General features: G+C 45.1%; 1 protein-coding gene across 1 annotated transcript in view; it reads left to right on the top strand.

Moving 5' to 3' along the window:
- Positions 1-12,500, top strand: part of LOC147471764 (uncharacterized) — a 92,844-nt gene that overhangs the window by 3,680 nt on the left and 76,664 nt on the right. The window contains exon 2 of the mRNA XM_086536843.1: positions 11,335-11,543. Within this exon, the coding sequence (XP_086392969.1) occupies positions 11,335-11,543 (209 nt within the window). The remainder of the gene's footprint in view (positions 1-11,334; positions 11,544-12,500) is intronic.

Genomic DNA, 12,500 nt, shown 5'->3' with positions numbered 1-12,500 from the left:
TCTGTTTTCATTTTTTTCAATTTTATATTATTTGTATTTCCTTGTAAGAAAATGGGTAAGAAAGAGATAATAGTTCCTTAATACAAGTTTTGTAATTAATTATTCTCTATCTCCTCCACCTCCTCCCCCATCTCTTCCACATCTTCCTCCCCAGCTCCCATCATCTCCTCCTCCTCTTCCTCCTCCTTCTCTTCTTTCTCTTCCTTCTCCTCCTCCTCCTTCTCACTCATCATCATCACCCCCCTCCCCCCACACATACACCACCCACCCACCCACTCCCCTCTCTCTCCTAACATGATTCAACCTGAAGATATGAGTCTAGCTGTGAAATAAGTCTCCCTTCCCGCCTCCTCCTCCCCCCCTCTCTCCTCCTTCCCTTCCCTCCTTCCTCTTTCTCCTCCTCTCCTCCCTCTTCCTCCTCATTCTCCACCTCCTCTTCCTCCCCTTCCTCCTCCTCCTCTTCCTCCCCTCCCTCCTCCTCCTCCTTCTCCTCCTCCCCTCCCTCCTCCTCCCCCTCCCCTCCCTCCTCTATCTTCCTCCTCATTCTCCTCCTCCTCCTCCCCTCCCTCTTCCCCTCCCTCCTCTTCCCTCTCAATGTCTCCCTCCCTCCCCCCGCCCTACCGCATGCGTTCACAGCTCACCGCAGTACATTATCGTAAGTCATGTATGAGGTAGATTCCCTGTCTTCCTAAGATCCCCCCCCACCCCCTTACCCCTACCCCCGTATCCCTCTCCCTATCCCTTATCCTCCCTCTTCTCTTCCTTCCTTCCCTCCTTCCCTCCTCTCGCCCTCCCCCCTTCCCTCCCATTCATCCTACCTCTCCCCCCTTCTTCCACCACCTCTCCTCCTATCCCTCCTCCCTCCCTTCCTTCCTTCCCTCCTCCCCCTCCCTGCTGCTTGCTCCCTCCCTCCCTCCCTCCCTTCTCCCACCCCCTGTAGAGGATGAATATCGTATCACTTAACTCGGCATCAAGGGAGAGTTCATATGCAAATGAGGTAATCCCATAAATGGAGGCAAGAATCCCTCATGCTCGGGGCTTGTAGAGGGGAGGAAGGGGGATAGGGGGGGGGGAAGAAGAAGGAGAGGGAGAAGGAGGAGGAGGAGGAGGAAGGGAAGGAGGAAGCACATGTCAGAAAGTCGCGCCGGGGGCGGGAGGGTGTGTGGGGAAGGGGTGGTGGGGGGAGAGCTCTGTGTTGATGCTCGGGAGGGTGGGTGGAGTGAGGGGGGGGGGGTGTTGACATGGTTTGTGGGCGGGACGTAGAGGGAAGGGGGCGGGGCCTGGCGTCAGGGGGGAGGGGGCGGAGCGAAGGAGCAATTACATTCGTCTTTGTGCTGGACTAGGATTAATAACTGCTATCGCTGTTTGTTTTCATTATTACCTGAGTAACGTCACTGTACTGTCGTCATTATTTTTTTTTCTTTTAATTAATTTTCTTTTCTGTTTGTTTTTGATTAGTTTGTTTCAACAGGACGGCTGTTATTGTAATTGTTTAATTTGGAAATACTATTATAAGTATGTTTCTGATAGTGTCAACTTACATAATTATATTACTGATTGTGTTTACGGAATTATTGTGATAGTGATAGTAATGATAATGATAATGATGCTGATTATGATAATTTCTCTTATAGTAAAATCTTATCATTAATAATATCGATGAATATAATCGTGGTAATAAAGTGATGATAATATTGCTACTAATGATAACGATAATGAAAAACGAAATACAATGGTGGAAATGAATAGTGTTTAATGATGTTAATGGGATTGGTAATGACAGCGTTAATGGTGATGAGAAGGGAATTGTTGATGTTATTTATAAAGCCTTTGATGATGGTGGCTGCGGTGGTGATGATGGTAACAGTGATTATAGGGAGGGCAGTGAAAGGGATAATGATTGGGATGATAATAACAGTCGTGATGATGATTATGATGATGATAGATATATTTATGATTATGATAATGATGATGATAGTAACCATATTTAATATTATGATAATGATGATGATAGTAATATTGATGATGGTGATGATAATGATGATAGTCATGATAACAACAATATCAATGATGATGATATCAGTGATAATGATAAAGATGAGGATAATCATTGTAATGATAATGATGAAAATTATATTGATAATGGCATTAATGAAGATGATGATAGCAATGATAATGATAATAGTGATGATAATTATGATGCCAAAGATGATAATGATAATGGTAGTAATTATAAACATAGTTATGATGATAGCAACAATGATGATGATAATGATAATAATGCTGATAAGAGCGATAATAATAATAATAGCAATACTTTATAAAACATTACTAATGATGACGATAGTAAGGAAAATGATAATGATTACGTTGAAAGGGATAATGATGAAGATAATAATCATCAAAATGATAACGATGATTGTAATGATGATAGTAATAACAATGATGATAATAATAATAGCGATAGTAATGATCATAATAAGTATAATTATATCCAATAATGACATACTAAATAAATAAAAGGTAATGAAGACGAAGGAGAAGAAGAAGAAGAATATTAAGAAGAATATGATTACAGAGAATTATGATGATCATCTCCTTAAGCTTGTGATAAGAACAGAGATGAATGCAGTAGCTAACATGAGACTATGGAAGAACTTGGCTCCACCTGTAGCGTAATTTGCATATGCATGTATGTATCCCCTTCATACAAATATGTTTCGCGTCATTTCTCATGTTATTTTTTACCCTTCTTGATTTCCCCCAATTCAGTATCCCTGGGAGAGAGAAAAATGTGTATGGAAATGAGGAAGATACATGTGTGTATGTATGTGGCTTGTAGGAAATAAAAAATAAAAATTTGAGTGTTTCCATGAGTCGAGAGGGTGAGGAAGTGAGGGGGAAGGGGAAGGAGGGAGGGAGGGAGGGAGGGAGGGAGGGAGAGGGGGAAAGAGGGAGGGAGGGAGGAAGAGGGGAAGGAGGGAGGGAGGAATATGGGGAAAGAGGGAGGGAGAGGTGGAGGGAGGGAGGGAAGGAGAGGGGAAAGGAGGGAGGAAGGGAGAGGGGGAAGGAGGGAGGGAGAGGGGAAAGAGGGAAGGAGAGGTGGAGGGAGGGAGGAAGAGGGGAAAGGAGGTAAGGAGAGAGGGAGGGAGAGAAGCAGAGAGAGAGAAAAAAAAGAAAGAAAGAAGGAAAGACAGATTTATAGCTAGATAGCTAGATAGAGAGAGAAAGATGGACAAATTCAGAGAGAGAGAGATAGAGCAAGTGAGAAGAGAGGAAAGGAGAAGAGAAGGAGGGAAGGGGAAGGGAGGGAAGGGGAGGAGGGGGAGGGAAGGGGAAGAGAGGAAAGGGGAGGAGGGGGAGGGGAGGGATAGGAAGGGAAGGGGCTTACCCAACCCGTCAACAAGAATGAATAAATGTAGTGGCGCCGCTCCTGCAGAAGGGGACGGATGGAACACATCAGTTACCGTCATGGGCCTTCGTGCTCTCCCTCCCCTTCCCCTCCCCCTACCCCTCCCCCCTTTCCCCTAGCCCTCTCTCTTCCTCCTTCGCTATGCTCTCTCCCTCTATTTGTCTGACGGTCTATATATTTATCTATCTTTTTCTCTATTTTTTTTTCTTTCTCTTTCTCTATCTCTCTCTCTCTCTATCTATCTATCTATCTATTTATTTATTTATCTCCCTCTTTCTCTATCTTTCTCTCTCTCCATCGATCTATCTATCTATCTCTCCCTCTATCTCTCTCCCATGTTCTCTTTCTCTCATACATATATTCCCTTTTTCCATCACCCTTCCCTGACCTACCCACGTTTATCATGCATATCTATGTGTGTGTGTAAATGAATAAATGATATACGTGTATATATGTATATATGCATACACACACACACACACATACACACACACACACACACGCACACACACACACACACACACACACACACACACACACACACACACACACACACACACACACATATATAACACATATATGTATATGTGTGTATTTATATATATATATATATATATATATATATATATATATATATATATATATATATATATATATATATATATATAAACACGCACACACACACTCTCACACACATTTATCCAGTTACATCTCCCCTCTCCCTCCTCCTCTCTCTTTCTCTCCCCCTCTCCCTCCTTCCCTCTCCCTCCCCCTCTCCCTCCTTCCCTCTCCCTCTCCCTCTCCCTCCCCCTCTCCCTCTCCCTCCTTCCTCCTCCCTCTCCCTCTCCCTCTCCCTCCTTCCCTCCTTCCCTCAGCCCTTTCCCCACTTGTCTCTGTATTGGATTTTCGCAGACTGTCGGTATGAAGAGGATTTTTCATTCCGGTGCTAAATTGGGTAGGGGTGGGGGCTCGGTAGGGGGTATACGGGGGAGGGGGAGGTGGGGGGTAAGCAGTTGGGGAGGGGGAGTGAGGAGGAGGAGGAGTGGGAGGGTAAAGACAGATAGAAAGTGGGGAGGAGGAGACAGGTAGGAAGCGCTTGTGGAAGGATGGGTATGAAGAGAAGATTAATAGGCGGCGGGAATAGATATTTTGGATGGGGTCGGAGTGAAGGGTAGGGGGAGGGGGGAGGTAGAAAGAGAGAGAGAGAGAGAGAGAGAGAGAGAGAGAGGGGGGGGGAGGGTAGGAGACAGACAGATAGACAGCTGACTGACTGACAGACAGCCAGACAGATAGGTAAACAGATAACCAGAGACAATGAGAAATGCAAATAGAGAGAAGATAGAGACACAGGCAGACAGACTGACAGAAAGAGAAAATATAGACACATGCAGATTGAGACACACACAGAGCGAGAGAGAGAGAGAGAGAGAGAGAGAGAGAGAGAGAGAGAGAGAGAGAGAGAGAGAGAGAGAGAGAGAGAGAGAGAGAGAGAGAGAGAGAGAGAGAGAGAGAGAGAGAGAGAGAGAGAGAGAGAGAGAGAACGAAAAGAGTAGAAAAAAGCAGTTGAAAGAGAAGGCTCCTCAAACGCTCGAGTTATTGACTTATCAGTAAGACCTAGATATATCCCAGTCAAGGATTTAGTCTCTTGTGATCACAGGAAACTGCACGCGGCGATCAAAAGGAGACTGGATATCGTCACAATTAAACGTATTCCCATTTGTATTTATGAAATAGTGTGTGTATTTGTCATAGAAAACGGTGCTGGGCGGTGCAGATATACTGGGTGGAGTCTTTTGAACAAAGAAAACGGCAAGTCGCTCAGGACAAACTGTTCTAAAGTTTAATGGAAGAATGACCTTTTTTTCACTTCTTTTAGATTCTTCTCTTTGTCTTTCTCCTTAGCCGCCACCATTATTCTTCGTCTTTGTCTCCTCCTCCAGTTTCTCTTTTTTTTTCTCTCTCCATGATCCTCTCCCTCCTCCTCCTTAGTTCCTCCACCCTTCTTCTATCTCTCCTTCCTCCTGCCTCCTTCTCCTCATTTCCTCCATCCTTCTTCTATCTCTCCTTCCTCCTCCTTCCTCCTCCTCTTCCTCCCCTCCTTCCTCCTCCTCTTCCTCCCCTCCTTCCTTCCTCCTCCTCTTCCTCCCCTCCTTCCTCCTCCTCTTCCTCCCCTCCTTCCTCCTCCTCTTCCTCCCCTCCTTCCTCCTCCTCTTCCTCCCATCTTTCCTACCTTCCTCCACCTCTTCCTCCACCTCTTCCTCCACTCCTTCCTCTTCTCTCTCTCCCTTTCTTACCCCTTTCTTAGGAACCTTCCTCCTACCCCTTCCTTTCCTCCTCTATACTCCCTAGTCCCTTCGAGCACTTTGTAATGGCTGGCGGATGAGAGATACATGTATATCGACTCATATTTCTTGAGCACAACACTGATTATTATTCCGTGTATCTGGATATCCGAGAATCAGATTTTCTTTCTTTCTTTCTTTTTACACCATTTTTAATAGTGTGATGACTGTGGGAAAAATACGTGGACTATTTGTTTATGCGTGTTGGTGATAGATTGACGTTTGAGTTCCTGTTTGTAAGTACTGTGGGTGTATGTCTGTATGTCTTTCTCTCTCTCTCTCTCTTCTTCTTCTTCTTATTATTATTATTCTTTTTCTCCTTCTTCATCCTCTCTTTCTCTTTCTTCTTCTATTTCTCCTTCTCCTTCCTCTCCTTTCCCTCTCTCTCTCTCTCTCTCTCTCTCTCTCTCTCTCTCTCTCTCTCTCTCTCTCTCTCTCTCTCTCTCTCTCTCTCTCTCTCTCTCTCTCTCTCTCTCTCTCTCTCTCTCTCTCTCTCCCCTCCCTCTCTCCCTCCATCTCCCTTTCCATCACCCTTTTTTTCTCCCCTCTCCCCTCTCACTCTCCTTCTCTTTTCCCCATCCCTCACTCTCCCTCTCTCCTTTTCCCTCTCTCTCTTTCTATCAACCTCTTTCCTTTCCCCTCCGTCTCCCTCTCCCGCTCCCTCCCCCTCTCTTTCTCCCCTCCTCTCTCTCTCTCTCTCTCCCTCTCTCTGTGTTATCACAGCCACGCCTGATTTAAGAAAGCGGGAAAGGTCAAAGAGTTAAGACTGCTTACATTTTACAGATCAGTGGCTGCTTCGGTCTGCTAATGAGTTATAGACCGAACTGTTGTGTCTGTAAAGAGATATGCTCGGTGCTTACTGTGGATCGTTAGTTTCTGCTTTCACTTCTCTTTTCTTCTCTTCTTTTCTCTTTTTTTTCTCTTCTCTCTTTATCTTTCTCTCTCTTTCTCTTTCTCTCTCTTTCTCTTTCTCTTTCTCTTTCTCTCTCTCTCTCTCTCTCTCTCTCTCTCTCTCTCTCTCTCTCTCTCTCTCTCTCTCTCTCTCTCTCTCTCTCTCTCTCTCTCTCTCTCTCTCTCTCTCTCTCTCTCTCTCTTCCCCTCCTCTATTTCTATCTCTTCCCCTTTCCCTTCCTCTCTTCCTCCCCCTCTACACCTGTCTATAAACCAACCTTTCTTTATATCTTTACCCTACGTTGTCATCCCTCCCTGTGTCTCTTCAATCTTCCCTTTTCCTGTCTCTTCTTTTCGCCACCCCTATTCCCCCTGCCTTCCTCCTTCCCCTTCCCCTTTCCCTCTTTTTGCCACCCCTGTCCCCCTCCCTCCCTTTTTCCCCTTTCTCTCTTTTTACCACCCCTGTCCCACTCCCTCCCTTTTCTCCTTTCTCTCTTTTCGCCACCCCTGCCCCACTCACTCCCTCCTTCCCCTTTCCCTCGTTTTGCCACCCCTGTTCCCCCTCCCTCCGTTTCTCCTCTTTCCCTTCCCTCGACACGCTATCGCCATCGGTTTATGTCCATATTCTGCATCATCCCTCGCTCACTACACAGCCTGTCTCTTTTCTTGTCCCGTGCTCTCTTTTTTCTTGTCATTGGGCAGTCCCATTGTTTTCGCGTGCAGACAATCACGTTCTCAAAACGTACACACATACATATACATTCACGCAAGTCCGGATTCATGTATGCACACACATACAAAAAAAAAATACACACACGTAGACACACGCACACGTACACACACACACACACACACACACACACACACACACACACACACACACACACACACACACACACACACACACACACACACACACACACACACACACACACACACACACACACACACACACACACACACACACACACACACACACACACACACACACACTCATTCACACGCTCATTCCCTCACTCACACATACTCACACACCCTTCACCCTCACTGTCTAACTGATACCATCACACTCCCGTCACTGTCTTTACTGTCCCATTCTCCCCCCACTTCCTTCCACCCTTCTTCCCCCCTCCCCCTACACCCTCTCCCCCCCTACGCCCCCTCCATTCGCCTTATCTCCTGTGTTCTAATGCACGGAAGTGAAATTCCTAGTGTTGGCACGAGAGATTGAGAGGGGGAGGGAGGGAGGAGGTGAGGGAGGAGAAGGAGCAGGGAGAAGAAGGAGGAAGGGGCAGGGAGAGGAGGAGGGATTTGAGGGGTGAGGTGGTAGGAAGGAGCAGGGAGAAGAGGAAGCTGCATAGAGAGTAGGGAGGAAGGGACAAGGAGAGGAAGAAAGAGGAAGAGACAAAGAGAATAAAGGAGAAAGGGGCAAGGAAAAGAGGGAGGAAGGGAGAGGAAGAAGAGAGAGGAAGGGGCAGGGAGAAGAGGGAGGTAGGGGAAGGGACAGAAAGGAACAGGGAGAAGAGAGATGTAGGGAGAAGAAAAGAGAAAGGGACGGTAAGAAGAGGGGGAGAGGGGGGAGGGAAAGAAGGGGAGAGGGGAATAAGGAGAGAGGAGGAGAGGGGAAGAAGGGAAGAAGGAGAGAGGGGGGAGGAGAAGAGGGGTAGAGGGGAAGTCTGACGATGGGCTAGAAGAGGGAATATCACCTCCCGTTGTGCAGGCTGACGGCAGCTTTATAGGCAACTTTGACATGCAAATCAACTTGGTCGAATGAAATGTATGCAATATCTGAAATGTGACTATGTGTATACTTGTGTGTGTGTGTGTGTGTGGGTTGGTGGGTGAATGGGTGTTTGTGTGTGTGTGTGTGTGTGTGTGTGGGTTGGTGGGTGGATGGGTGTTTGTGTGTGTGTGTGTGTGTGTGTGTGTGTGTGTGTGTGTGTGTGTGTGTGTGTGTGTGTGTGTGTGTGTGTGGGTTGGTGGGTGGATGGGTGTTTGTGTGTGTGTGTTTGTGTGTATGTGTGTGTGTTTGTGTGTGTGTGTGTGTTTGTGTGTGTGTGTGTGTGTGTGTGTGTGTGTGTGTGTGTGTGTGTGTGTGTAGGTTGGTGGGTGGATGGGTGTTTGTGTGTGTGTGTTTGTGTGTGTGTGTGTGTGTGTGTGTGTGTGTGTGTGTGTGTGTGTGTGTGTGTGTGTGTGTGTGTGTGTGTGGTTGGATGGATGTAAGCGTGTGTGTGTGTTTGTGTGTGTGTGTGTGCATGTGTCTGTATGTGTACTTGTTTATGTATATATGAAGAGAGAAAAAGTGAATAAGAGGGGGTGGGAGAGATAGAAAGTGAGAGGAAGAGGGACAAAGGAAGAAAAAAGAGAGAGGGGGAAGGGTGAACCAAAATGGATACCTAGGGAATCAGAGACAGAAGTAGAAATAAAGACAGAAAAGGTGACAAAATCAAAGCTAGGTCAAAGTTGATACAGAAGCATGACCAGGTGTGAATAAAGTGAATGAGATGAAAAAAAAAATTAAACTTTTTTTTTTCTTTTTTTACACGTGTTTGTTTTGTTATTCCAAAAAGAGAAGGGACCCTAAGAGAGAGAGAGAGAGAAAGAGAGCGAGAGAGAGAGAGCACACACACATGACAGGCTACGCCCCCCCCCCTTACCCTACCCCCGTTTCATCTTCCTAAATATACCACAGCCTCTACGCTCGATCTAACCCCCTCCCACCTCCCCCCCCTATTTTTATTACCTCAAAAGACCACGGCTTTCTCCCTCTCTCCCCTCTTCTTCACTTCCTCTCCTCTCTCCCTCCCCCTCTCCCTCTCCCTCCCTCCCTTCTCTTCTCCTCTGTCTCTCTTGTCTCTCTCCCTCTACCTCTTCACGTTTATTTCTCTCTCTTTCCCCTCCCTCTTTCCTCCACGCCTCTTCATCTCCATCCCCCCTTCCTATCCCTCTCTCTCCCTCCTCGCCTCTTCCTCTCTCTCTCTCTCTCTCTCTCTCTCTCTCTCTCTCTCTCTCTCTCTCTCTCTCTCTCTCTCTCTCTCTCTCTCTCTCTCTCTCTCTCTCTCTCTCTCTCTCTCTCTCTTCCTCTCTCTCTCTCTTTCTCTCTCCTCCCCTTCCTCGCCCTCTTTCCTCTCTCCCTCCCATACCCCTCCCCATCTTCCCCAGCCCCTGACCCCTGCCCCCTCCCCCTGTCTCCTCCCCCTGTCCCCTCCCCTGTCCCCCCCCTCCTGTCCCCATTTAGGCGCACGTGGAAGTAGCAGATGGAACGCACTCTAGCCCCAAACATGACTATCATCTCGGTCACGCGCTGCTCCCTCTTCTCTCTGTCCCTTTCTTTCTTTCTTTCTTTCTTTTTTCCAACTTCACTTTTTTTTCTCCCTCTTTCTTCTTCTCGATTCTATGTTCCTTTTTTTTAATATGTTTTCTTTTTTCTTCTACTTCTTGTCATTATTTTTAGTATCCTCTTTCTCATTTGTGTGTGTGTGTTTGTGTGTGTGTGTGTGTGTGTGTGTGTGTGTGTGTGTGTGTGTGTGTGTGTGTGTGTGTGTGAGGATATGTTGAAATTATTAGAACTGTTTTTGGTCCTTGATTTTTATCATATTCTTATCAAAACATTATTATCCTTATTGTTGTTATTATTATTGTTATTGATATTAATCCTATTATCATTGTTTGTATTATTATCATTATTATCATTATCTTATTACCATCATCATTGTTGTTATTATTGTGATCATCTTAATCATCATTATTGTTATTATCATCATCATTACAATCGTTATAATCAATATCATTTCTATCATTATTTTTATCACGACAGTAGAATTATCATAATCATTTTTATTACAATAATATTATCCTTACTATCAATATAATAATGATGATGACGAATAATGTTCTTCAACCATTTTCCTTCTTTTCCAAAATCATCCCCACTATATTTTCTTCTCATCCTTCCCCTCTCTTCCTCCTCCCTGTCATCTTCTGCCACAGTTCGTCATTCTTTCTATTATCCAACCTTTATCCTTTCCCTTCATGCCTTCATTCTTTACTCTTTCCTTAGGACTGCCAGCCAATTCTTTCTGTCTGTCTAATCTTTTCGTGTGTCCATTTGCTTTCTTTCTTTTTCTCTATTCTCTCTTTTCTTTGATTTTTATTTTTTCGTTATTCATTTTTGTCTTCTTTCATCAGTTTATATATTTTTTTCTATTTTTTTTTCCCCGAAGCTTAAGTTCACTCTACACTTTCTATATTTTATATCCAGCTTTGCACTCATGTTCGTCCCGTCTCCTCCCCACCCTTTTGTTATCACTTTTTCCTTCTTTCTCTCCCCTTTCTCGGCCTCTTCTCTGCCTCTTCATTTTCTCTCTTTTCTTTTCTTCTCATGCTTCAACCCCGCGTATCTCCCCTCTTTTCCTTTCCCTCCCCAATCTCCATTCTCTTTCCTTCCTTCTCCCTTTAACTCCTTTCTCATAATTTTCCTCTTCTTTCCCTTCTCTCCCTTCCCTCTCTTCTTTTCTATGTCCTTTTCTTGACCCTACATCCCTCCGTTCTTCCCCGCCACCTCCTCTTATCCCCCCCTCCCACCTCCTCTTCTCCCCCCCCCCCTCCCACCTCCTCATCTCCCCCTTGCATCACATCACCTCACGCCCCAGCACCCCCGTCTAACGCCCCCCCTCTCTCCCCTCGCAGGTACAACGTACCGTTCGGCGGAGGGTTGCCGGCGCCCGTGTTACCCGTCCGGAACAACCTCCGCCGCCCAGGGCACGGTCGGGTCGGGGGCTCGTCCAGCAGTGCGGGTAGAGGGGCCCAGGGCTCCCCCCACTGCTCCTGGAGGTGCACCGCTATCATTTTCATCACGATTGCCGTCGTGCTGGGAGCCATCCTCATCTACATCGCAGGTAATGTGCGAGCAAGGACCTGTCGTTGTTGATATGGTTTTCGTTTTTTTTTTTTTTTTTTTTTTAAGTAAGTAAGTAAGTATTACAGGAATGGAGAGAGAAGACTGGAAGGTGTGTGTCTCTACCTTTCACGACTTCTGCAGCTAAAAGGAATGATTAAGTGATGATTTTAGAATGAATACGAAACCAATTCGAAGATAGAGAAAAAAAAAGATAAAAATAGACAAAAAAAGAACGATGACATCAGAAACACTCAGCAAATTCCCCGAGGGCAATTTTGCCCAACATTGCTCTCGATTCAAGTTAGTGAAATACTGATTTAACATTAAATCGCTCGGTAAAAACATTACACTCATGAATTATCTGACTTAATATTAGTATATATTCCCCGTTGCCTTCCCTTTTGCATCTATTTGCACGGGTCTGCATGAGAGTAAAGGCATGCATTCAGTAACTGTCTTTGAAATGGAATGGTATCTGACGGGCAGATCAGTGTCTTGGTAAATATGTTTACATAAAAATGTATTTTCAAGATAAAGGTTTAAGGTATTGGAAATTAATGAATAATTTGATGAAAACATACATACAGGTCGAAAGGTTATAGCTGCTGTAACATCAAGACATCTTTTCTCATCTTTTTTTTTTCTTTTTTTTTCTCTTTTTTTTGGCATATTAAATTATGGGTAATGTAATTCTAAAGTGGATCCTGTTTGTTTGTTTTTTGTTTTTGTTTTTCTTGTATATACTATATTTATAACAGCTTTCTATCGGCCATACAACTGTGAAGCATCGCCAGTGATTTAAATGGAAAGAGAAAGGCACTCAGTATGGTAATATCATATAATGTGAAATTAATAACACTTGTATCAGAATTGATGTCCTAATTATTCACATGTCCTAATAGAAATTCACACAATGGCGCGCTATATTAACGGGAAATGTCCTTGAAACAGAGGG

This window comes from Penaeus japonicus, unplaced genomic scaffold, assembly GCF_977035675.1.
Source record: "Penaeus japonicus unplaced genomic scaffold, GWHDUDI00000001_assembly GWHDUDI00000005, whole genome shotgun sequence".
NCBI lineage: Eukaryota > Metazoa > Arthropoda > Malacostraca > Decapoda > Penaeidae > Penaeus > Penaeus japonicus.
Note: the sequence above shows the minus strand (reverse complement) of the source record. Positions and strands in the feature narration are given on the sequence as shown.